The 26653-nt window shown below is 47.6% G+C and overlaps 1 protein-coding gene across 6 annotated transcripts in view; it reads left to right on the top strand.

The window, feature by feature from the left end:
* The window catches only part of HDAC8 (histone deacetylase 8), a 404217-nt gene that overhangs the window by 312332 nt on the left and 65232 nt on the right, over nucleotides 1-26653 (top strand). For 5 of the 6 annotated variants that reach the window (XM_063937020.1, XM_063937018.1, XM_063937017.1 and 2 more), the window contains one exon: nucleotides 14618-14712. The exons of the other annotated variant lie outside the window; for it this stretch is intronic. In XM_063937020.1, the coding sequence (XP_063793090.1) occupies nucleotides 14618-14712 (95 nt within the window). The remainder of the gene's footprint in view (nucleotides 1-14617; nucleotides 14713-26653) is intronic. 6 annotated transcript variants of the gene reach the window in all.

Genomic DNA, 26653 nt, shown 5'->3' with positions numbered 1-26653 from the left:
GGTACCCGGATCTTCAGGACTTACTGGTGGAAGATCCTTGGCCGCTTCCTCTAAGAGAGGATCTGTTGTTACTGGGTCCATGCGTGTTTCCGGACTTACCGCGGCTGCTTTTGACGGCATGGAGGTTGAGCGCCAGATCTTAGCTCGTAAGGGTATTCCCAGGGAGGTCATTCCAACTTTCATTAAGGCTAGGAAAGAGGTTACGGCGAAACACTATCACCGTATCTGGAGGAAGTATGTTTCCTGGTGTGAGGTTAATAAGGCTCCTGCGGAGGATTTTCACTTGGGTCGTTTTCTCCACTTTTTACAGGCGGGTGTAGATGCAGGCCTGAAATTGGGTTCCATCAAAGTGCAAATTTCGGCTTTGTCTATTTTCTTTCAAAAAGAGTTAGCTGCCCTCCCAGAGGTTCAGACTTTTGTGAAGGGTGTAATGCATATCAATCCACCGTTTGTACCGCCTGTAGCGCCGTGGGACCTTGATGTCGTCTTACGGTTCCTCATGTCTTCCTGGTTTGAACCTTTGCAGACGGTTGAATTAAAATTTCTCACTTGGAAGGTAGTTATGCTTTTGGCGCTGGCATCTGCCAGGCGAGTATCGGAATTGGCAGCTTTATCTCATAAGAGTCCGTACTTGATTTTTCATGCGGATAGGGCGGAATTGAGGACTCGTCAACAATTTCTACCAAAGGTGGTTTCGTCATTTTACATTAACCAACCTATTGTGGTTCCGGTAGCTACGGAAGAAGTGGCGATTCCAAAATCTCTGGATGTTGTAAGAGCGTTAAAAGTTTACGTTTCTAGGACAGCTGTTTCTAGGAAAGCTGAAGCGTTGTTTGTTTTGTATGCGGCCAACAAGGTTGGTCATCCCGCGTCAAAACAGACTATTGCACGCTGGATTTGTAGTACGATCCAGCAAGCTCATTCTTCGGTGGGGTTGCCGGTGCCGAAGTCGGTTAAAGCCCATTCTACCAGAAAGGTGGGCTCATCTTGGGCGGCTGCCCGAGGTGTTTCGGCACTACAGTTTTGCCAAGCGGGTACTTGGTCGGGTTCAAACACTTTTGCTAAATTCTATAAGTTTGATACCCTGGCCGATGAGGACCTGGCGTTTGCTTAGTCGGTGCTGCAGAGTCGTCCGCACTCTCCCGCCCGTTCTGGAGCTTTGGTATAATCCCAATGGTCCTTTTGGAGTCCCCAGCATCCTCTAGGACGTAAGAGAAAATAGGATTTTGGTACTCACCGTTAAATCCTTTTCTCCTAGTCCGTAGAGGATGCTGGGCGCCCGTCCCAGTGCGGACTATGACTTGCATTATATATTTTCTTGCTGGTTAAATTAGTTTATACACGACTTGTGTATTGGTTTGTTGCAGCTGGTTGCTGGAGTTTTATGCATACTGTTATCTGGTATTCCGGTTGTACGGTATGTTTATGGTGTGGGCTGGTAATTTGGTAGCCCTTAGTTGAGACAATCTTTCCCTGTAATGTCCGTCTCTCCTGGGCACAGTTCCTATAACTGAGGTCTGGAGGAGGGGCATAGAGGGAGGAGCCAGTTCACACCCAGTCTTAAATCTTTTTAGTGTGCCCAAGCTCCTGCGGATCCCGTCTATACCCCATGGTCCTTTTGGGGTCCCCAGCATCCTCTACGGACTAGGAGAAAAGGATTTAACTGTGAGTACCAAAATCCTATTTTTGTTCAGTCAGGTCGGTTTTGGCAGCAGTCTGACTGCTTTGTGGGACTTAGGGAGGCGAATGCCCCAACTTCCTAGTGAGTTAATGGTCCTGTTTCTCTGCTGACAGGACACTGTGCTCCTGAGGGAGCCATACGCAAGCCACACCACGGCACAGCATACCCTCCCGCAGCACCCTGCAACCCCCTAACAGAGCCTGAAGACAGAAGAGTGGTGAGTACAGCGCAGGCGTCCTAGTGAGCGGGTCGCCGGCAGGAATGGCGGCACAAGGGTGGGAGTGCAGCTCTGAGTAAAGGCTGCGCTCCAGGGGGCTCAGAAGGTACACACTGCAGTGTGTCCCGCTGTGAGGGGGTGTGCTGAGCCACCATTGATACCCACACTGGCCACAGCTATCAGGGGTTTTAACCCTTGCTTGGACATTATCTTACCTCAGGCCAGTATAATAAATGCGGGAAGCCATGCGCCATTATAGGGGGTGGGGCTTCACTCTCCAGTGCCATTTTCCATCTGCAGCTCATACAGGCAGCATTCACAGGGAAGCGCAGCTCCTCCACAAGTACTCCAAGTCTCCTCAGCGGTACCAGGGGGTCTTAGTGAAGGGGTGAGCGGTGTTAAGATTATAAGCACTACTCTTGTGTTAGTTCTTGTGACCTAGCCAAGTTTCACTTTTGCTAAAGTGGCGCTGTGTGGCTGGCTCTGACTTCTTCAGAGAGACGCAGACCCTGCCTTCATATACTGTGTTTTCACCTGGCGTCTGTGTGTGGGTGGATGGGTGTCCCTTCACAGTCATGTCCAGGAACTGTGTTTCTTGTACAGCGGAATGTCTCTCATCCACTGGGGACTCACTACCCTGTGCCCAGGATAGTGCTCACTCCCAGTCCAGTGGGGCTGAACCCCTAAAGTTAACTTCCATAAAAGGGATGATTTCTAATATTTCCACTAAACTATCTCATAATGAAAAAGAGATTCAATTCTTACGGCAGTCTATGGATGACCTGATAAATAGAGATTCAGCTCACATGCTTGCGTCTCAAGCCCTCGTCATTTGCCCACAAAAGCGTACTTTGGCCTAAATCATGCAGGATGATACTGATCCTGATACATCAGATCCAGAGGAGGGTGAAGTGGATGCAAGGGGGGGGGGGGGGGAGATACTGTCCTGTCACAGGGGATTCAGGCCCTCATTGAGAATATCAGAACCGTCCTGCACATTCCTCACAGGACAGAGGAGGTAGAGGAGAAATCTTATTTTAATACTAAAAAGAAATCCTCAGCTACTTTTCCCGCTTCAAAGTAATTGAATGCCCTCTTTGAAGAAGCTTGGGTAAACCCTGACAAAAAATTTCAGATCCCTAAAAGGTTGATTTCTTCCTTTCCCTTTCCATTAGATGATAGGAAGAAATGGGAGAATCTGCCGATAGTGGACGCATCGGTGTCCAGGTTGTTGCGTAAGATAGTCTTACCGATTCTCGGGGCTGCGTCCTTAAAAGATGCTGCTGACCGCAAGATTGAGACCACTCTCAAATCTTTATACATTGCGGCGGGAGTGGTTCAGAGACCCACTATTGCTTGTGCATGGATCACTAGGGCCATCGCTAAATGGCCGGGTAACCTAATTGATGGTTTAGATTCCTTAACCAGGGACGATATTATTTTACTCCTACAGCATATCCAGGATTCTGCTAACTTTATGGTGGAAGCCGTAAAAGAAATTGCTGTGCTCAACGTACACACCATCGCCATGGCAGTGTCAGCAAGCAGGGAATTGTGGCTACGCCAATGGACTGTGGATGCGGACTCCAGGAAAGGAGTGGATAATCTGCCTTTCACAGGAGAGGTCCTGTTCGGGTTATGAACTGGATAAGCTAATATCGAAGGCTACGGCAGGTAAGTCTACATATCTTCCTACCGCAGCTACCCCGGCTAGGAAAGCCTACTCTACTCCAACTCTGCGTTTTTTTTTGGACAGCTAAATTCAAGGGCAACTCCAAGGGTTCTTCTACAGCCTTCAAAAGTAATAGAAGTAAGCCCAGAAAACCCGCAGCTGCAGGTTTTCAGGAACAGGACTCGGGGTCTGCTTCCTCAAAGCCTTCACAATACGGTGGAACACACTGCCTGGAAGACAGGCATGTGGGATCCCGGTTATGTTGTTTCAGTCGCATTTGGGCAATGTCATGCCAGGATCCCTGGGTCAAAGCTCTTATAGCACAAGGATACAGACTGGAGTTTCAGGAACTCCCACCTCCCAGATTCTTCAAATCCGGCTTACCAGCTTCTCCAGAACCCAGTTTGACCTTAAAAGCAGCAATTCAAAAAACTGCTACTGACTCAGGTCATTGTTCCAGTTCCTCTTCACCTGCAAAACAAAGGTTTTTATTCCAACCTGTTTGTGGTACCGAAACCGGACGGTTCGGTAAGGCCCATTTTAAACCTCAAGTCACTGAACCCGTACTTACGGGTGTTCAAGTTCAAGATGGAGTCTCTGAGAGTGGTGATCTCAGGTCTGGAGGAGCAGGGGGAATTCCTGGTGTCTCTCGACATCTAGGATGCGTACCTTCACATTCCGATTTGGCCGTATCTAAGGTTTGCACTGCAGGACTGTCACTTCCAGTTTCAGGCCCTGCCATTTGGCCTCTCCACGAGAGTTTTCACGAAGGTGATGGCAGAGATGATGTTTCTCCTCCGCAAACGGGGAGTAAACCTCATACCATACCTGGATGACCTGCTGATAAAAGCGCCTTACAGGGAGAGGTTGTTGGACAGCATTGCTATCTCAACCAAACTTCTCCAGGATCACAGGTGGATTCTGAACCTGCCAAAATCCTACCTGGAACCTACACAGAGGCTTCCGTTCCTAGGAATGATCCTGGATACAGAGGAACGAAAGGTGTTCCTTCCATTGGAAAAGACATTGGTAATCCAGTCAATGGTGCAGGATGTCCTAAAACCAACCTTGGTTTCAGTGCATCTGTGCATTCGCCTTCTGGGGAAGATGGTAGTCTCTTACGAGGCTCTGCAGTATGGAAGGTTCATGCCAGGCCATTCCAGCTGGATCTGTTGGACAAATGGTCTGGATCACATCTTCACATGCACCAGAGGATACGTCTGTCGCCAAAAGCCAGGATTTCTCTTCTATGGTGGCTCCAGACTTCTCACCTGACCGAGGGTCGACTGTTCGGGATTCAAAATTGGATTCTGCTAACCACAGATGCAAGCCTCAGAGGTTGGGGAGCAGTCACTCAGGGGGAACAGTCCAAGGAAAATGGTCAAGTCAGGAAGCCATTCTTCCAATCAACATTCTGGAATGCAGGGCCATATACAATGCCCTTCTACAGGCATCGCATCTTCAAGATCAAGTCATTCAGGTTCAGTCGGACAATGTGACAGCCGTAACGTACATAAACCAACAGGGCGGAACGAAGAGCAAAGCTGCAATGTTAGAGGTAACAAAAATTCTCCTCTGGGCAGAAAGACATGCGGTGGCGCTGTTGGCTATCTTCATTCCGGGAGACTTCCTCAGCAGACACGACCTCCATCCAGGAGAGTGGGGCCTGCACCCGCAGGTGTTCGAGTACTTAACAAGTCAGTGGGGAATTCCACAGATAGACATGATGGCCTCTCGTTTCAACAAGAAGCTAAAGTGCTATTGTTCCAGGTCGAGGGACCCACAAGCAGTGGTGGTGGATGCTCTGGTGACTCCATGGGTTTACCAGATGGTTTACGTATTCCCACCTCTTCCACTAATCCCAAGAATTCTCAAAAGAATAAAAAGTGAAAAGGTTCAAGCACTTCTCATTGCTCCAGATTGGCCTAGAAGAATCTGCTGGAGTTGCTCCTGGAGGACCCATGGCCTCTACTTCTGCGAGAGGATCTTTAACAGGGGCCGTTCCTCTATCAAGACATACCGCAGATATGTTTGACGGCATGGAAGTTGAACGTCAGATTTTAGGCCGGAAAGGCATTCTGAACAAGGCTATTTCAACCCTGATCCAAGCTTGGAAAGGGGTAACGTCTAAATATTACCACCGTATTTGGAAAAAATGTCTCGTGGTGTGAAAACAGGAAATTTCCTGTAATGGAATTTCAACTGGGACGTTTTACCACGGTCAGGTGTGGATGTGGGCCTACGTTTGGGCTCCTTGAAAGTCCAGATTTCAGCCTTGTCCATTTTCTTCCAGAAACAATTGGCTTCCCTCCCTGAAGTTCAGTCATTCTTGAAGGGTGTTCTGCACATCCAACCGCCCTTTGTGTCTCCCACGGCACCTTGGGATCTTAACGTGGTGTTGCAGTTTCTGCAGTTGGACTGGTTTGAACTTTACAGGAGGTTGACGTTAAGTTTCTTATGTGGAAGACTATTACACTGTTGGCCTTGGCTTCCGCAAGTCCTGTGTCCGAACTGGGGACGTTTTCTCACAAAAGCCCCTATTTGATTTTCATGAGGATAGAGCTGAACTCCGAACTAGTCAGCAATATCTTCCTAAGGTGGTGTCTGCGTTTCATATCAACCAACCTATTGTGGTTCCGGTGCTTACTGAGACTCTGCTACCTCAAAGTCTCTGGATGTTGTGAGGGCTTTGAGGATCTACATGAAGAGGACAGCTCGTCACAGAAAATATGACTCGCTGTTTGTTCTCTATGATCCCAAGAAAGTTGGGTGTCCTACTTCAAAGCAGTCTGTTGCTCGCTGGATCAGGCTTACTATCCAGCAGGCCTATTCATCAACAGGATTGCCGGTTCCTAAAGTACAGGCCCACTTTACTAGGTCAATGGGTTCTTCCTGGGCGACTGCTCGGGGTGTCTCGGCTTTACAGCTCTGCCGAGCAGCTACTTGGTCAGGTTCGAACACGTTTGCCAAGTTCTACAAGTTTGATACTTTGGCCTCTGAGGACCTTCAGTTTGGTCAATCAGTTCTGCAGGAACCTCGGCATTCTCCAACCTGGTTTGGGAGTTTTGGTACATCCCCATGGTACTAATGTGGACCCCAGTATCCTCTAGGACACGAGAAAATAGGATTTTAATTACCTACCGGTAAATCCTTTTCTCGTAGTCCATAGAGGATACTGGGCGCCCGCCCGGTGCTTCATTTTTCTGCACTGTTATTTGGTTAAGTATTATTGTTGGTTCAGCCGTTGCTGTTCCTGTTCAATTTTGGTTAGCATGGCTTTCCTCTTGTTTGTGTGTGTGCGGGTTCGAATCTCACCACTGTTCAGTTGAATCCTTCTCGAATTATGTCCGTCTCTTCGGGCACAGTTTCTAGACTGAGTCTGGTAGGCGGGGCATAGAGGGAGGAGACAGCCCACACTATTGATTTCTTAAAGTGCCCATGGCTCCTAGTGGACCAGTCTATATCCCATGGTACCTAATGATGACCCCAGTATCCTCTACGGACTACGAGAAAAGGATTTACCGGTAGGTAATTAAAATCCTATTTTTTCTTACGTCCCAGAGAATACTGGGGTTCACATTTAGTACCATGGGGATGTACTAAAGCTCCCAAACCGGGTAGAAGAGTGCAGAGGTTCCTGCATTTTGAGGACGTTTGTAAAAAAAAAACTAAAATTAAGCCGTTTGTGGGGAAAAAAAAGTTTACAGTGTTAAATCTTTCAATAGATTATTATTCTTATCCTTTATATGGCTCCACAAGGGATCTGCAGCGACCATTACACAGTACATAATCAAATGAGCAAACAAGAAAACAGCACTTACAGTTCAAGAAAATATTGGACAGGTATGGAAAACCATCAAAGGGAGTATGGGAGTATAAGATAGTATAACTAAGAAAAGGAAAGGCACATGAGGACTGAAGGCTCTTGCAAGTTTACAATCTAAAAGATGAAGAGCTGACAGACCGAGGTGACACAGAAGGGGGTAAACAGAGAGCATAGACAAGAGAGGAGGAGAGTTGACTGGGTTTGGTGAAGAAGTGGGTCTTGAGAGCTCGTTTGAAATTTTATGGCGAGTGGAGAGTCGAATAGGGAGAGGTAGAGAATTTCAGAGAGAGGCAACAGCATGTGCAAAATCTTGTTGGTAGGAGTGTGAGGAGCTAATCAGTTGGCAGGAGAGAAGGCATGCATTAGCAGAGCGAAGAGGCCGGGTGTGAATGTAAAAAGAGAGAAGGTCAGAGATGTAAGAGGGAGAAGAGTGGGTGAGGGCTTTGTCGGTTAGTGTGAGAAGCTTGAATTGGATTCTGAATGGTAAGGGTAGCCAGTGAAGGTCCTGCAAGAGAGACAATGTGGATGTAGTACGTTTTGTGAGGAAGATGAGATGGGCATCAGCATTGAGGATAGATTGGAGTGGAGAAAGGCATTTTTCAGGCAGACCAGATAGGAGGAGATTACAGTAGTCCAATGTGGAGATGACTAGTGAGTGGATGAGGGTCTTAGTAGTATCCTGGGTGAGAAAGGGTCTGATCCTGGAGATCTTTTTGAGATTGAAACGGCAGGTTTGTGAGATGTACTGAATGTGTGGTTTGAAGGAGAGGGAGGAGTCAAGTATTACTCCAAGACAGCACTATTGGGGGCTAGAGGACATCGTAGTTGTGCCATCAATGGATAATGAAATTGTGGGAGGTAAGATTATGCAGGAGGGAGGGAAGATGATCAGCTCAGTTTTAGACATGTAAAGTTTAAGAAAATGCTGGGACATCCAGGAAGAGATAGCAGAGAGACAGTTGGATACACGAGTGAGGAGAGCAGGAGAGAGGTCAAGGGAGGAAAGGTAGATTTGAGTTTCGTCAGTGTAGAGATGATGATGTAAGTCAAAAGAACTAATGAGCTCACCTAATGAGGATGTGTAGATAGAGAAAAGGAGAAGCCCAAGAACAGAACCTCGGAGGACAACTACTGGTAGAGGAAGTGGGGGGGAGGTGGATTCATAAGAGGAGGCAGAGAAGGAACGGTCAGATAGGTAGTAGGACAGCCAGGAGAGAGCAGTATCACGCAGACCACGGGAGTAAAGGATTTGCAGGAGGAGAGGGTGGTTCACAGTGTCAAAAGCAGCAGAGAGGTCAAGGAGAATAAACAGAGAGTAGTGGCCCTAGGATTTAGCATCAAGGAGGTCATTGCAGACTTTCGTGAGGACTGTTTCAGTGGAGTGCAGAGGACGAAAGCCAGTCTGGAAAGGGGTCAAGCAGTGAGTGGGCGGAAAGAAAGACAGTGAGGCGGTTGTAGACGATATGCACAAGGAGTTTGGAGGCAAAAAGGAAGAGAGAGATGGGTTGGTAGTTGGAGAAAGTGGTTGGACATGGGTAGGTTATTTTAAGAATAGGGGAGACCAGTGCATGCTTGAAGGCAGAGACTACAGTGCCCGATGAGAGGGAGAGATTATGTAGATGGGCAAGATGGGAACAGGCAGAAGAAAAGAGGAAGCGAAGAAGGTGGGAGGGAATAGGGTCAAGTGGGGAGGTGGAGGGGGGTGAGGACCGAATGAGGACCATGACTTCCTCTCCAGATACAGGGAAGAAAGATGTCAGAGTTAATAGGAGGGAAGGAGAGGATGGGTTGGGGAATGGAGGAGGGGGGTTGCTCAGGTTCTGGTGGGATGTTATGTCCTGGCGAATGGAGTCCATTTTTGATGTGAAGTACGTGGCAAAGTCAAGAGCAGAGAGTGAATGGGGGAGTTAAGGCAGAGTTGGGCAGAGGAGCGAGTTGACAGTGGCAAAGAGGCGCCGGGGTTTGAGGATTGGGAGGAGATGAGGTTGATGTAAGATTGTTTAGGGAGGGAAAGGGCAGCATAAATTTGTAATGGAGGAAGTTGGCCTTAGAACGTGATGTCCTCCACTGTCGCTGAGCATTTATGCAGATATTTGGTGCATTTGGTCTGCCAGGGTTGAGCTGTCTATCTGGGAGGGTGAATAATGGTCGGTGGAGTGACAGTCAAGAGCAGAGATAAGAGGGATGCATTATTTTGGGAAGTAGCTTGTTCAGGGCAGGGAAGAGAGAGAATAGGAGAGGAGTGATTCAAACGGAGGATAGGGAAGTGTAGTCAATAGCCTCAATGTTACGCTTAGTGATAGTAGTCTTAGGAGGTAGAGATGGAGAAGCAGAGAGAGGTTAAAAGTGAGCAGGTGATAGCCAGAGAGGAAGAACAGAAGAAATCAGAAAGATCACAGCGGTTTGTGAAAACCAGATCCAGTGAGGTCCCATTCACATGGGAGAGACCAAGTGAAAAGGGGAGGTTAGAGGCATGTGATTTTGTGGGGTTTTCAGTAGGGATATTGAAATTACCTAGCATAATGGAGGGAATGTCAGAAGAGAGGAAGACAGGAAGCAAAGTTGTTAAGGAATTTGGAGGGCATGCCAGGGGAGCGGTAAATGACAGCTACTCGAAGATGAACAGGTTGGAAGAGGCATATAGCATGGACCTCAAATGTAGAGACTATAAGGGATGGATCTGGGGGTATGAGTAGCTAGAGGGTAGTAGGGGCCCAACATCGCCCCCATGGCGACCCCGAGGTTGGGGGGGGGGGGGGGGGGTGAGGACGTGAGACCTCGGGGTCGCCATGGGGGGGGGGGGGAGCAGAGAGAGCAGCGGGAGAAACTTTGTCAGGGAGTAATCCAGGTTTCAATGATGGCTAGGAGATGCAGGGAATTGGAGATGAAAAGGTCATGGGTGAGGACCAGTTTATTACAGACAGATCTGGCATTCCAGAGGAAACAGGAGAGAGTCTGAGGGAGTGATATGAATGAGATTATCAGGGTTGTTGTAGCAATGAGTTGAAATGGATTTAGAAGGCAGGGATACAAAGGGTGTAGTGTGGGTGCTGGTTCCTGAGCTAAGAAGGGACACTGCTGCAGTTGAGCATGGAGGGAGTGTGGTACAGAGGAAGGTGAGGTAGGGAGAGGAGGGAGGGAGCAGGGCTGAGTGGTGGAGGATTGGGCCCGAGGTAGGCTAGAGGTGAATGACAGTGGGGTGGAGGGGAGAGAGGAGGAAATGTAGGAGACTAGGGGAGAAGGATAGAGGTGGGAGCAAGGGACAGAGAAAAGGATAAGGCAGACAAAGTAGTATTGGGGAGTGTTAGTGACGGGCTGGACTTGCTGTAGTGTGGATGAGGTAAATAGGATTAGACGTTTGGAAATAGGCGTGGTGGTTCTAAAATGAACTGAGCAGTATTGCAGAAATGCAGGTGAAAGTACAGTGTTGGAAGTATACAGTGGCAGTAATTTGGTTAAAGCAGAAAGTTTATATAGTTTCAGAAATTGAAGCTGAAGGAGGTGTTAGAAATGAGAAGACATGTGAGGGTAGGCAAAAAAGCAAAGGAAATTCAGACTGGATTTGCAAGTATGTAAAGAAAAAATGATATAGGTACAGCATGTGTATGAAGATGTTTGTGAATACTGCAAATAAATGGGTTGGGATCCCGGCCGCCAGAGTGCCGGCAAAGGGGGGGGGGGGGGATGGGGGCGTTCGTAATGAAGCCCTTTGTGGGCACGCTGCGCTCGCCACACTCCTGGCTTACTACGCTCTCCACATGTTCTGTTCCCAGTGACTCTGGAGGGGTAAGTATTCAAGAATTGAGTGCAGTGTTGTACAGTGTGGGCCCTGCCTGGACTCTGGACCATGTGCGCCGCACCCATTATAAATACACCAGTGATCAGTCATACTGTATATGCTCAACCTTCCTTTTCAGCCACAATTAGGGAGACCCCAGGAGTCGCAGGTGTATTGAGGGAGGTGAGACATCAAGTTCCACCCCTTTTGATAATGTATGCGGAAGCATACAGCCAGGGGTGTTTTAAGAGAGGGGGGGACCCGTGTGTAGCCTTCATCGCGGGCCCCCTCCTCTCCTGCAGCAGTAGACTCTGCATAATACCAGAGTCTACTGCGCATGTGCATTGTTCCCGGGGACATTTCCAGTGGGTATCCGGACTCCAGGTCGACAGCACAAATGTCGACACACCTTAGGTCGACGCCAATTGGTCGACACGCCTTATGTCGACATGGACAAAAGGTCGACCTGGAAAAAGGTCGACATGAGTTTTTCACAATTTTTTTCTTTTTTTGAACCTTTTCATACTTAACGATCCACATGGACTACGATTGGAAAGGTAAAGTGTGCCAAGTGAAGCAGTAGCGGAGCGAAGGCACCATGCCCGAAGCTATGCGAGGGGACGCGGTGCACTAATTGGGGTTCCCGGTCACTCTACGAAGAAAACGACACCAAAAAAACATAAACTCATGTCGACCTTTTTCCATGTCGACCTTGTTCCGGTCGACCTTTTGTCCATGTCGACCTAAGGTGTGTCGACCAATTGGTGTTGACCTAAGGTGTGTCGACCCTCAGTCCCAGTCCCTTTCCAGTGCACATGCACATATCACTCGGAAATGGTTATAGCGGCCATTTTCCGAGTGCTTTCTGTCCACTGTTCAGGGCCATCATCTTGGGACTCCGGGGTAAGTATAATATAAGGGTGCAGTGTGGGTCCCCTTGGACCCAGGAGCCCGTGTGCGCCGTACACATGGCACCCATTATAGAAACGCCTATGCATCCAACTCTCATCCATGGCAGTTCCCTGGCCTGCTGGAACAACTGACTTCATCAGTGCACATATGTCTGGGTGCCACGACAGACGAGACAGGAAAGCCATCACATCCCCACTGCACACTGGGCCTAATTCAGACCTGATCGCTGCTGTGTGTTTTTGCACAGCGGGCGGTCAGGTCTGAACTGCGCATGCGGTGCATGCCAGAGATGCTATGAGCATCTCAGCCCAGCGATAGCCTTTGCCTGATTGACAGGAAGAGGCGTTCGCTGGGCGGGCCGGCAGCGTTTGGCTGCCATTTTGGGGGTGTAGTTCAGGCAAAGCAGGCTTGGATGGACAGTGCCGGGGGCAGCTGCTTGACATCACACGCAGCTGCTGCATTCCAGGAAGCGACGAGTAGCTCCCTGCCAGTGCGCCAGATCTGCGCTGGTAGTGAGCTACTCGGGTACAAATGCATTGCTGCCTTGCAATGCTTTTGTACCTGTACGGGTGGGGAGAAGAGCCAGACATGCGGGGTGGACTAGTCCTGTGCTGGGCGTCCCCCCGCATGTCTGTGAAACTGGTAGCACATCTACGGTCAGGTCTGAATTAGGCCCATTGAGCAGAGATGTACTAAGCAGTTTTCACTGTGGAGTGGAGAAGTTGCCAATGTCAACCAATCAGTACTGAAGTAACATTTATAGTTTACATACTATAAAATTATACAGAGCAGCCGATTGGTCGCCATCGGCAACTTCACTGACTCACCACTCTTTTCACTGCTTAGTACATCTCCCTCGAGTGATGCTAAGCTGTCTGCCTCACCATAGTGCCAGCGCACTCTTCTCCATCAACATAGGAGTGGAGAGGACCCCAGCACAATACAGCCAGGAGTGTAACTGCATACAGTGCATTTGTATAAGGAGCATTTACTGCATGCGGCACCTGGAAAGAGAGCACTATTATTAACAGCTGATACACTCAGGAGTCTCCCTAATTGTCACAACTTTCTCTTGACACTTATCTGAATACTGGAGAAAGACTGTATTAACAGCTTTGTTTTTCCGCATTATTAATCTTAGCTTTGATTTTGAGGTTGCTTATGCATTAATATATTATATTTCTTATTGGCAGAATATTTTAGATTTGAATTGTGTACAGGTTGAGTCTCCCTTATCCAAAAGGCTTGTGACCAGAAATATTTTGGATATCGTATTTTTCCGTATTTTGGAATAATTGCATACCATAATGAGATATCATGGCGATGGGAACTAAGTCTATGCACAGAATGCATTTATCATTTCATATACACCTTATACACACAGCCTGAACGTTATTTTAGCCATTATGTTTAATAACTTTGTGCATTAAACAAAGTGTGTGTACATAAACACAATTCATTTATGTTTCATATACACCTTATACACACAGCCTGTAGGTCATTTATTACAATATTTTTAATAACTTTGTGTATTAAACAAAGTTTGTGTACATTGAGCCATCAGAAAACAAAGGTTTCACTATCTCACTCTCACTCAAAAAAATCTGTATTTCGGAATATTCCGTATTTTGGAATATTTGGATATTGGATACTCAACCTGTATCAGATTGCTTATCTTAATAATTTTATTGTACTGTTATATAAATGCTGCGATATGATCCATGATTGGACAGCGCTTCCATTATACTTTTTGTAGTTCGAAAAATCTACATTTTTGAGGGTCAGCTCCACATTTACTGAGAGCAGCAGCCCATAACGGTGAGATTGTAGTCCTGACATCAGATTTAAGGTGTGTACACACGGCGCAATATTTCTATTGATTTTTGACTGTATAGTCAAAATCGTAAGAAAATATAGTGCATATCGCACCGTGTGTTTAGTCCTTGCGATGCCGTTGCGTGGTCCTGGGGGATCTGCATCGCAAGGATAAGTAGACTGTGCAGGCAGCCCCACATTGACCATATCGGCGGGGCCGGTCTCTAGCCACATAGAAAAGTCAATGTCGGGCTGTACGGCGCATTGCACCGTGTGAACTCAGCCTTTGGGGTAAAACACACAATGTTTTTTTCCCATTAGTGCCTTCATTACTGTTTTTCATTTTGTATATTGGAATTATTGCTGTATTGGGTCATATTAGTATAAAAAAAATGTTCATGTAGCAAGTTGTTTTATTATTAGCTAATGGATTATATGGATGAATAAATTATCACTGCATTAAAATTGTATTGCTAATAATACAGGTTGCATAGCATGACAAAAAGGAGCCTGTACTAAATTTTGATGCCTTTTTTTTCCCCCTCCAACAAATTCCTACAGTAATCATATTATTAACGAATACATATTTTGTAATATATATGTTTAGGTGATTTCAGTTTTGTTGCACTTTTTGCTGCTTCCTTGTTGAATGAATCTAAGCCGTTCTTCTCTTCTTAGCACCAATTAGACGTTAAATTCATTGTTCTTCACTACAGGAGGATACAATCTACCCAACACTGCTCGCTGCTGGACATATTTGACTGCAGTCATCTTAGGCCGGACCTTATCTTCTGAAATCCCAGACCATGAGGTACTCTATTCTCCTAGGCCACTTTTACAATCTGTTTGTGAGGGGAGAGACCTGAGGGATAGAGATTTAATCCCATATTACTCTAGCCCTGAAGTTAGTGAATGCTTGTTTTGTTAGAAGACACTGCAAAACAAAGACTCCTCTGTATGTGATTTACGTACATACTGACTCCTTGTTCTCCAGCTTGAATAGTGTACCTCTTCTTCGCTGAATGCCCTCTTTACTTTTCTTTAATTTTTTTTTTTTATAAAGTCTTTCTTAAGCCAGTAAACCCCTGAATTCTTGTATAATAGCAAACTAGTATTAGTTTCACCTGCTCGCCATTGAAAGGGGTAGGAAAAATGTGTCTTTCACAATCCTGAAAATGAAAAAAAAAAAGATTGCCAACTCCTGCGAAGAAGAAAACTATACAGAATCATATAGTATTTGTAAAGTAACATTTAATCAATAACCATATTTATATGGCATCCAAACTGGGGGGGTATTGGATAACCATGGGGTGTAGATGGTGCTCTTTCAGGAGTAGGCACAATCTGAAAACTAAATTTGTTTTCCATTGTGCAATGCACCTCCATCTTAATTTCTCTTATGTCCTAGAGGATGCTGGAGTCCACATTAGTACCATGGGGTATAGACGGGTCCACTAGGAGCCATGGGCACTTTAAGAGTTTGAGAGTGTGGTCTGGCTCCTCCCTCTATGCCCCTCCTACCAGACTCGGTTTAGAAAATGTGCCCAGAGGAGCCGGTCACAGCTAGGGGAGTACTTAGTACTTCTTTAAAAAAAACATTTTTTTTTAAGAGTTAGGCACAGGTAGGCGGCTGGCAACAGCCTCCCTGCTTCGTGGGACTTGGGGGAGTAGGATCCAACCCTCTGAGGTTAATGGCCACTGTCTCCGCCGACAGGACACTGAGCTCCTGAGGGTGTCGATCACAAGCCTCCGAGGCGACCGCTCGCTCCCGCAACACTGCCGCCACCCGCTAACAACCAGAAGACAGTGGTAAGTAGGACGCCGGGGAGCCGTTGAGAATGGCGGCATCCGGGTGGGAGCGCAGTGCTGATGCTGCGCTCCGGAGGGCTCAGGTACAGTGTGAGGCGTTATGACGGGCACCCTGGGCCAGGGCAAACACACTTACACTGGTCACTATGGCTATCAGGGACCTATGGACGGCTTCTAGCGCCATTACCTTAGGCCAGTATAATCTGTATAAGTGCGGGAAGAGGCGCCATTTTAGGGGGCGGAGCTTCTCTTCAGAGCTGATCCAGCACTCACCAGCGCCATTTTCTCATATGTCCTAGAGGATGCTGAGGTCCACTTCATGACCATGGGGTATAGACGGTTCCGCAGGAGCCATGGGCACTCTTAAGACTTTTCAATGGGTGCGAACTGGCACCTCCCTCTATGCCTCTCCTCCAGACCTCAGTTTTAGAAATGTGCCCAGGCAGACTGGATGCACTCTAGGGAAGCTCTACTGAGCTTCTCTGAAAAGACTTATGTTAGGTTTTTTATTTTCAGGGAGAACTGCTGGCAACAGTCTCCCTGCTTCATGGGACTGAGGGGGCAGAAGTAGGAACCAACTTCCCAAAGAGTTTCATGGCTCTGCTTCTGGCTGACAGGACACCATTAGCTCTGAAGGGTACTGAACGCTAGCCATGTCTAGATGCTTACTCCCACAGCACGCCGTCACCCCCCTCACAGAGCCAGAAGTCAGAAGACAGGTGAGTAGATGAAGACAGATCTTCTATTAAGAAAAGGGACAACTGAGGTACAACGCGGCTGGCTGGAGCGCAGCACGCCATTGCTGCCCACACACACAGGCACTGCAGGGTGCAAGGCAAGGAGGGGGAGCGCCCTGGGCAGCAAAAACACCTCTATAAACTGGCAAAAAGGGGGCGTAAGATGCCCAGGCATAGCCCCACCCTCGCCAGTATAAATATTATGAAAAGTTTCTGAGGTAAAAACGCGCCATTGTGGGGGCGGAGCTTCTTCCTCAGGCAGCCAGCACCGGCTGAGCGCCATTTTCTCTCTTCTCAGGCTGCAGAGACATCGCTGGTCCTCCTTCACTTCTGACTACAAGTATCAGGGTGCAAAACGGGGGGGGGGGAAGCACAAGTGAATTGGTGGTTTACTAGTGTGTTTTACTGTGTAAAAAGCGCTGCATGTCAGTGGGCATTCTGTGTTCACATGAATTAGATACTGGCGCTGGGGTTGTGAACTGGCTGTTCCTAAACTGTGTCCCTCTGACAGATTATACTGTGGGTCTGTCCCCTATAAGTCCCAGTGTGTCTGTGTGTGTGTGTTGTACACGTGTGTAAGACATGTCAGAGGCAGGGAGTTCCTCCCCGGTGGAAACCATTTTAGGGACACAGAAGTGTAATGTGGTGGCGCTGCCGGCACACCAAGAGCCTGCATGGGTGAAAGAAATACGTGATAGTATGCATCATATCAATAGGAGATTAGATAAATCTGAATCTCATGCTGAATGCTAGAGAAAATCTGTGGAGGATGTGATTTTTCAGGGCTCTGTTCTTCCATCCGCAGGCAACCCCTCTGGGTCACATAAGAGACCATTTGCGAATATTGTGAATACTGATACCGACACAGACACTGATTCTTGTGTTGACGATAGTGACTCCAGAGAAATAGATCATAAATTGGCAAAAAATATACAATATATGATTGTGGCTATAAGGGAAGTTCTGGAAGTCACAGAAGCCACTCCTGTACCTCAGGAGAAGGCTTATTTCTATAAAGAAAAGAAGTCTAAGGTCACTTTCCCTCCTTCCCACGAGCTTAATACACTCTTTGAAGGGATGTGGGTGACTCACGAAAATAAATTGAGTATTCCCAAGAGAATTCAGATAGCTTATCCTTTCCTGGTGGAGGACAGAAAAAAAAATGGGAGTCACCCCCTGTGTTAGACGGTGCACTGTCCAGGTTGACAAAGAAGGTAATTCTTCCTGCACCTGGCACGTTTTCACTAAAAGAGCCGGCAGACCGAAAAATGGAAACTACATTGAAATCCATTTATGTTGCCAATGGTACGCTACTCAGTCCCACAATTGCTTGCACGTGGGTGAGTCACGCTATTGAAAAATGGTCAGAAAGCGTGTCATCAGAAATTGACACGATTGATAAAGATGAGATACTCCTTAGGTTAGGGAATATCAAAGACGCTGCCGCATACATGCTAGAAGCGATGAAAGATATTGGACTCTTGAGTTCACAAGCCGCTACCATGGCAGTATCGGCTCGGCGGGCGTTGTGGATTCGCCAGTGGAACGCGGATGCAGATTCCAAAAGAAATATGGAGGCTCTCCCATATAAAGGTGAGGCCTTATTTGGTGATGGACTGGATGCGTTGGTCTCGGCGGCTACCGCAGGTAAGTCGACATTTTTGCCCTCTGCGCCTGCACTGGCAAAAAAGACATATCACCCGCACATGCAGTCCTTTCGGCCCAATAAATACAAAAAAGCGAGAGGTTCCCCCTTCTTTGCAGGTAGGGGAAGAAGAAAGGGAAAGAAGCCCACAGCAGCTTCAGGTTCCCAGGAGCAGAAGTCTACCCCTTCTTCTGCCAAATCTTCACCCTGACGCTTGCGCTCCTTTGCGGGAGGCTGTTCGGGTGGGGGCACGTCTCAGACTGTTCAGCCAAGGTTGGATTCTGTCTTGCCTGGATCCCAGGGTGTTGCAAATAGTGTCCCAGGGATACAAGCTGGAGTTTCAAGACGTTCCCCCATGCCAATTTTTCAAATCAACCTTATCAGCTTCTCTTCCAGAAAGGGAAGCGGTAACGACGGCAATCCAAAAATTATGTCAGGATCAGGTCATAGTCCTGGTATCTTTGTCACAACTATAAGCCTTTTTGTAGTTCCGAAGCCGGACGGCTCGGTCAGACCGATGCTAAACCTGAAAAATCTGAATCTCTACTTGAAACGATTCAAGTTCAAAATGGAATCACTGAGGGCAGTGATTTCCAGTTTGGAGGAGGGGGACTACAGGATGTCTGTAGACATAAAAGATGCTTACCTGCATGTTCACCAGGCTTATCTGAGATTCGCGTTTCAGGATTGCCATTACCAATTCCAGACGTTACCTTTCGGTCTCTCCACGGCGTCGAGGGTATTCACCAAGGTGATGGCGGAGATGATGGTTCTCCTGCGTCAAAAAGGAGTCAGTATAATTCCTTCTCTAGACGATCTCCTGATTAAAGGCGAGATCCAAGAAACAGTTGTTACAAAACATCACACTCTCCCTGTCAATACTCCAACAACACGGTTGGATCATAAATTATCCAAAGTCACAGTTGGAACCGACGACAAGATTGTCTTTTCTCGGGATGATTCTGGATACAGAAGTTCAGAGAGCATTTCTTCCGGTGGAAAAGGCTCTGGAAATCCAGAAAATGGTAAAACGGATATTGAAACCATCAAGTGTGTCTATCCATCAGTGCATTCGGTTGTTTGGGGCAGATGGTGTCGGCCTACGAGGCCATACAGTTTGGCAGGTTCCATGCCAGGGTATTCCAGTGGGACCTGTTGGACAAGTGGTCGGGATCCCACCTACACATGCACCGGAAGATAATCCTGTCGTCAAAAGCCAGTATTTCACTCCTGTGGTGGCTACACAGTTCTCACCTACTAGAGGGACGCAGGTTCTGGATTCAGGACTGGGTCCTGGTAACCACGGATGAAAGTCTCAGAGGCTGGGGAGCTGTCACTCAGGGGGAAAGCTTCCAAGGAAAATGGTCAAGTCAGGTAGCCTGCCTTCACATAAACGTGCTGGAATTGAGAGCCTTCTACAAGCGGTACATCTTTTTCAAGATCATTCTGTGCAGATACAGTCTGACAATATAACAGCAGTTGCGTACATAAACAGGCAGGGCGGAACGAAAAGCAGAGCGGCAAAGGCAGAGGTGACGAAGATCCTCCTCTGGGCAGAAAGACATGTAAAGGCTCTGTCGGTAATTTTCATTCCGGGAGTAGACAACTGGGAAGCAGACTTCCTCAGCGGACACGATCTCCATCCAGGAGAGTGGGGCCTCCACCAAGAAGTCTTCGCAGAGGTGACAAGTGTTTGGGGAGTTCCTCAAGTAGACATGATGGCATCTCGTCTCAACAAGAAGCTTCAGAAATATTGTTCCAGGTCGAGAGACCCTCAAGCAATAGCAGTGGATGCGCTAGTGGCCCAGTGGGTGTTCCGGTCGGTGTATGTCTTCCCTCCACTTCCGCTGATCCCAAAAGTGCTCAGGATCATAAGGAGAACAAGAGTTCGAGCAATCTTCATTGCCCCAGACTGGCCAAGGTGGGCTTGGTACCCAGATCTTCAGGAGTTGCTCATAGAAGATCCTCGGCCTCTACCTCCTTGAGAGGACCTACTACAGCAGGGGCCGTGTGTGTATCAAGATTTACCGCGGCTACGTTTGACGGCATGGCTGTTGAAAGTCGGATCCTAGCCCGAAAGGGTATTCCCAAGGAAGTCATCGCCACTCTTATTCAGGCCAGGAAAGGAGTAACGTCTAAACATTACCACCGTATTTGGAGAAAATATGTGTCTTGGTGTGAATCCAAGAAGGCTCCTATGGAAGAGTTTCAGTTGGGACGTTTTCTCCATTTTATGCAGGCTGGTGTGGATGCGGGCCTTAGATTGGGTTCAATCAAGGTCCAGATTTTGGCCTTATCAGTTTTCTTTCAAAAACAATTGGCTTCTCTTCCAGTAGTACAGACCTTCGTGAAAGGGGTTTTGCACATCCAGCCTCCATTTGTGCCTCCAGTGGCTCCATGGGACCTTAATGTGATGTTGCAGTTCCTTCAATCGAGTTGGTTTGAACCTCTACAGGAGATAGAGTTGAAGTTTCTCACTTGGAAAGTGGTGATGCTTTTAGCCTTGGCATCCGCAAGGCGGGGGTCTGAGTTGGGGGCCTTGTCTCACAAGAGCCCTTACCTGATCTTCCATGAAGATAGGGTGGAGTTGAGAACTCGCCAACATTTTCTTCCGAAGGTGGTTTCATCTTTCCACATGAACCAACCTATTGTGGTGCCAGTGGCTACTGACACGTTCACTGAGTCAAAGTCTCTAGATGTGGTTAGTGCTTTGAAGATTTATGTCGCTAGAACAGCTCGGATACGGAAAACAGAGGCTCTGTTTGTCCTGTATGCAGCCAACAAGATTGGGTGTCCTGCTTCCAAGCAGACCATTGCGCGCTGGATCAGAGGTACGATTCAGCACGCTCATTCTTCGGCTAGTTTGCCGTTGCCGAAGTCGGTGAAGGCCCATTCTACTAGGAAGGTGGGCTCGTCCTGGGCGGCTGCCCGGGGGGTCTCGGCATTACAACTTTACCGAGCAACTACTTAGTCAGGGTCAAACACTTTTTTGCTAAATTTTATAAGTTTGACACTTTGGCCGATGAGGACCTCAAGTTTGGTCAATCGGTGCTGCAGGGTCATCCGCACTCTCCCGCCCGTACTGGAGCTTTGGTATAAACCCCATGGTCATGAAGTGGACCCCAGCATCCTCTAGGACGTATGAGAAAACAGGATTTTGATACCTACCGGTAAATCCTTTTCTCCTGGTCCGTAGAGGATGCTGGGCGCCCGTCCCCGTGCGTACTTTACCTGACGTTTTTTGTTAATAGACACACACGTTGTGTTATATTAGTTTCAGCATGTTGCTTTAATTGATTCATGCCTTTTGGCGTGTGTTCTGTTGAATGCCATGTTGTGCGGCATGGTTAAGGTGTGAGCTGGTATGTATCTCACCACTAGTTTAAAGTAAATCCTTTCCTCTAAATGTCCGTCTACCTGGGCACAGTTCCTATAACTGAGGTCTGGAGGTGGGGCATAGAGGGAGGAGCCAGTTCACACTCATTGAAAAGTCTTAAGAGTGCCCATGGCTCCTGCAGAACCGTGTTTACCCCATGGTCGGCACTTTACCGATTGAGCCATGAGAGCACTAGAAGAATGAATGGCTCTATCGGTGAGTGTTATAGCTTTTTATTTGAAAATTGAAGGCTTTAATTTATTAAAATATTGAAATATTGATAATAAATAGAAATATAAATAAAAGTAATTGTGAGTATATTTATGTTTTGTGCTGTTGAATCCTTTTACTTTCTGTGCTGTGGTTTGGTGATTAGCTGATGCGGTGTTCGGCCGATTGAGCCGTGAAAGCCCCTGTGGGGGAAAAAATTACCATATTCCTGATTGATAAGTAAAAATAATTAAATTGAAAACACAATCATGAGTAAATGTAGTAAATTTAAATAAATTGTGTTGCCTTCTGATGAATCGATCCTCTGACCCTTTTGTGTTGTGGTCTGTTGCTTTGCCGACTGAGCCATGTATGTTCCTGTGTAGTAAATGGATTTTTAAGCACATGTTGTCCCTTTGGTTGAAAATTTAAGTATCTATGGGGGTAATTCCAAGTTGATAGCAGCAGGAAATTTTTTAGCAGTTGGGCAAAACCATGTGCACTGCAGGGGGGGGCAGATATAACATGTACAGAGAGAGTTTGATTTGGGTGTGGTGTGTTCAATCTGCAATCTAATTTGCAGTGTAAAAATAAAGCAGCATGATTTACCCTGCACAGAAATAAAATAACCCACCCAAATCTAACTCTCTCTGCACATGTTATATCGGCCCCCCCTGCAGTGCACATGGTTTTGCCCAACTGCCAAAAAATTTCCTGCTGCGATCAACTTGGAATTACCCCCTATGTCTGTCCGATCCAGGAATTTCTCTGTGATGCCAATACTGTTATAATGTAATAAACAATGTAAAAAAGTTTTTCTGCAGCGGGGTACACTGGTATTCCACAGGGTATAACATTGGGGTGGAGTTGGATCTTGATCCGAGGCGCCAACAGGCTAAAGCTTTGACTGTTCCCAGGATGCACTGCACCGCCTCCTCTATATCCCCGCCTCCAGGCACTGGCGCTCTTTTTGTAAGTTGGTGCCTGCAGTGCAGGCAGCTAACAGGGAGGGCTGCGTTGGGCAGCCCTGATAAGAGCTTTTCTGAAGAAAGGAGACTTCAAGGGCCGCAGCACAGGCACTAGCTGCTGCATGTCATTCTGACATCATATGCTGCTGCTCCCCCACCTCGCCCAGCGGCGCTGTATACTCCCGCGCCCTGGTTGCTGGGTACTTACAGCGGAGATGCTCCGGTCTCATCAGGCGCACACCACAGGCGTGCGCACAGGGGGTGCCTGGTGCGCACAGGCACCCCCTAATGTCCGGCACCCCCCGCACTGCATGCCTGCGATAGGAACATTATTGATGTCTGCGGTAGTATCCAATGGTTGGCCACCGTGGGCGGCTCTGCACTTGCATATCTGTGCAGAGCCGCCTGCGGTAGCGCCGTAGCGGATGCACTGCGGCGCCGGCACAGCAGATGGGGCAGTCAGTGTATGCTGGCTGAAATGCCCCTAAGAAATATGGCTGCCGCTGAGGGAAGGATTGCTGCTATGCATGCCCGGCTGCAGGAGCTCCTCCTCCCATGTTCCTTTGCGGAATCAGTCAGACTCCGGGGCACTGCGCCACCACTGACCCAGGACCACGCTAGATGCTACCCTCCACCACAAAGGCGGACCAGCACATGAAGCAGTCTATTTATTATAAAAGTAAGGCATTGTCTGGTCATGTGTGTGTGTGTGTGTGTGTGTGTGTGTGTGTGTGTGTGTGTATGTATGTATATATATATATATATATATATATATATATACACATACATATATATATATATATATATATATAACACACACACACACACACACACACACACACACATATATATATGTGTATATATATATATATTATGCATATATAATATTATATATAATATTAGAGCTGAACCAAACATTCAGTAGTTTCTGTGTGTGTGTATGTATGTGTGTGTATATATATATATATATATATATATATAAGCAGCGAACAGCAGCACTACTAACGGACTTGTAAATGAGACAAGACACCTTGGTCTGATAGCGACGTTTTGGATTTTACTCTGTCCTCAGGCTACAGGTAAAGCTGTACCTGTAGCCTGAGGACAGAGTAAGATCCGAAACATCGCTATCAGACCAAGGTGTCTTGTCTCATTTACAAGTCCATTAGGAGTGCCGCTGTTCGCTGCTTCTGTGTCCAATTGATAGCTGTGCACCACGGCAGTTATCTGGGAATACTGATTTGGAGTGCCTACTGATTTGGAGCAGATATATATATGCAGTGCTCAAAGTGGGCCGGTATACAACGGTATTGTATACCGGCACTTCTTCGAGCACTGTCCCCCGCTGGGCTGCTGCCGCATCATGCTGACCGAGGTGCTACTATTTAAAATCTGCCACGGACTGCTCCTGATTGGCTGCCGGTCTGCGGCAGATTTGAAATAGTAGCGCCGGGTCATAGGATCCAGTGCCGCACCACCAAAGGCCGCCGACCACAGCCTCCTCCATCCTCCGTTGCACCGCCGCCCTCTGCCTCCTCCTTCGCTGCACCGCCGCCCTCTGCCTCCTCCTTCGCTGCACCTCAGCCCTCTGCCTCCTCCTTCGCTGCACCTCAGCCTCCTCTGTCGCCCTCAGTCCTTCTTTGCACCATCTCCAAGGCTCACAGCCTCCTCCGCCCCACACCGACCACAGCCTCCTCATGCACCGCAGATCACAGCATTCTCAGTGCTGCTCTGCTAAATAGGTAATCTTACCTTGCTGCCTTTCTCTCTCCCTAGTCCCTACTGTATGCCCTTGCTGTCCCTCTCTCTGTCACTCTCCCTGTCCCTATGTCCCTGCTGTCACTTTCCCTGTCCCTACTGTCACTTTTCCTGTCCCTCTGTCACTCTCTCTGTCCCAATGTCTCTGCTGTCACTTTCCCTGTCCCTCTGTCACTCTCCCTGTCCCTGCTGTCACTCTCCCTGAATTTTGTCTCATTCCATGTGGCATAATGTGAACTTTGTCTCATACCATGTGGTATAGTGTAAATTTTGGCTCATACTGTTTGCTACAATGTGAATTTTGGCTCATACCGTGTGCTATAATGTGAATTACGGCTCATACCGTGTGGAATAATGTGAATTTCGGCTCATACCATGTGCTATAATGTGAATTTCGTCTCATACCATATACTATAATGCGATTTTCAGCTCATACCATGTGCTATAATGTGAATTTCGGCTCATACCTTGTGCTATAATGTGAATTTCGGCTCATACCGTGTGCTATAATGTGAATTACGGCTCATACCGTGTGCTATAATGTGAATTTCGGCTAAAACCATGTGGTTTAATGTGAATTTCAGCTCATACCATGTGCTATAATGTGAATTACGACTCATACCTTGTGCTATAATGTGAATTTCGGCTAAAACCGTGTGGTATAATGTGAATTTCAGCTCATACCATATGCTATAATGTGAATTTCGGCTCATACTGTGTGGTATAAAGTTAAAGGGGCACCAGGACTTGATAGTATAAGGGGTCCTACTATTGTGGTGCATAATGTGTATAAGGGGTATATAGTATGGTAAACTACACTAAAGGACATGCCCCCTTTTGAGTGACCACGCTTTCACTTTTACATACTCCCACTTCAAAATTTCCACTTCGACCACTGTATATATATTATATACTCTAGCCCAGTAGTCGGTGCTAGACACGCCTGATAGGCGATGCTAGGCACGCTCAGTAGACTATGCTAGGCAGGCCACTCCAGTCGTGCACCCTCTAATAATTTGAGCTGCGCACACCTATGGTGCACACACACACACTGCTGCTGCTCTCTGGGATCACGTGGCCGTACGTAAAGGGAGGAGGTAAGAGGGTCCCCAAGGTGGGACCCGCCAAAATCACGATCCGGGACGCGGTCTCCGTAGACAGACCGCGCCGCTCGTGTGGACACTGTGGCCGTACATGGACCCCACTATATTCACCAGAGCAAGGATCACAGGTCAGATTTACTAAAATACGTTTTCCATAGACTCCCTAGTACCCGGTGGTGAAGTCCAGCATAGGGGAAAGGGTGCTGACCTGTAGCCCCTCTCCCAGCCCCAGGCGCCATCTACTGCAGATGTTCCCGCCCTGGAGCTGCATCTCTCTCTCCCTCACTCCCTGTCAGCGTTTGGGCGCCATTACACAGAGCTGCACTGAACCTGAGACTGCTGGGCACTGTCTCCTCTGTAAAGCCGCCTGCGTCATCAGCGCTGTGCATTTACAGGACACTTAAGTTTTCTACATGTCGTTTAGATAGTATTAGTTAAAAACAAGTACATACCTACAGGAATATTTAGTACAAGTATTCTGTGATATACATCCAGTGTTTACTGTGTATTGTTATATCTGCATACATACATAGCTTTACGTAGTTTCTCTTACGTCCTAGAGGATGCTGGTGTCCACATTAGTACCATGGGGATGTACCAAAGCTCCCAGAACGGGAGGGAGAGCGTGCAGGCTGCTGCAGAACTGCTTGACCAAACTTGAGGTCATCAGAGGCCAAAGTATCGAATTTGTAAAACTTAGCAAACATGTTCGTTCCAGACCAAGTAGCTGGGTCCACTAGGAGGCACTGGCACTTTAAGAGTTTGAGAGTGTGGGCTGGCTCCTCCCTCAATGCCCCTCCTACCATACTCGGTTTAGAAAATGTGCCCGGAGGAGCCGTTCACAGCTAGGGGAGCTCCATAGGAGTTTCTTTAGTTTCTCTAACTTCCTAGTGGATGCTGGGGACTCCGTAAGGACCATGGGAAATAGACGGGCTCCGCAGGAGACTGGGCACTCTAAGAAAGATTTAGTACTATCTGGTGTGCACTGGCTCCTCCCTCTATGCCCCTCCTCCAGACCTCAGTTAGAATCTTTGCCCGGCCAGAGCTGGGTGCTCCTAGTGGGCTCTCCTGAGCTTGCTAGAAAAGAAAGTATTTTGTCAGGTTTTTTATTTTCAGAGAGCTTCTGCTGGCAACAGACTCTCTGCT

Source organism: Pseudophryne corroboree, chromosome 8, assembly GCF_028390025.1.
Source record: "Pseudophryne corroboree isolate aPseCor3 chromosome 8, aPseCor3.hap2, whole genome shotgun sequence".
Taxonomy (NCBI): Eukaryota; Metazoa; Chordata; class Amphibia; order Anura; family Myobatrachidae; genus Pseudophryne; species Pseudophryne corroboree.
Note: the sequence above shows the minus strand (reverse complement) of the source record. Positions and strands in the feature narration are given on the sequence as shown.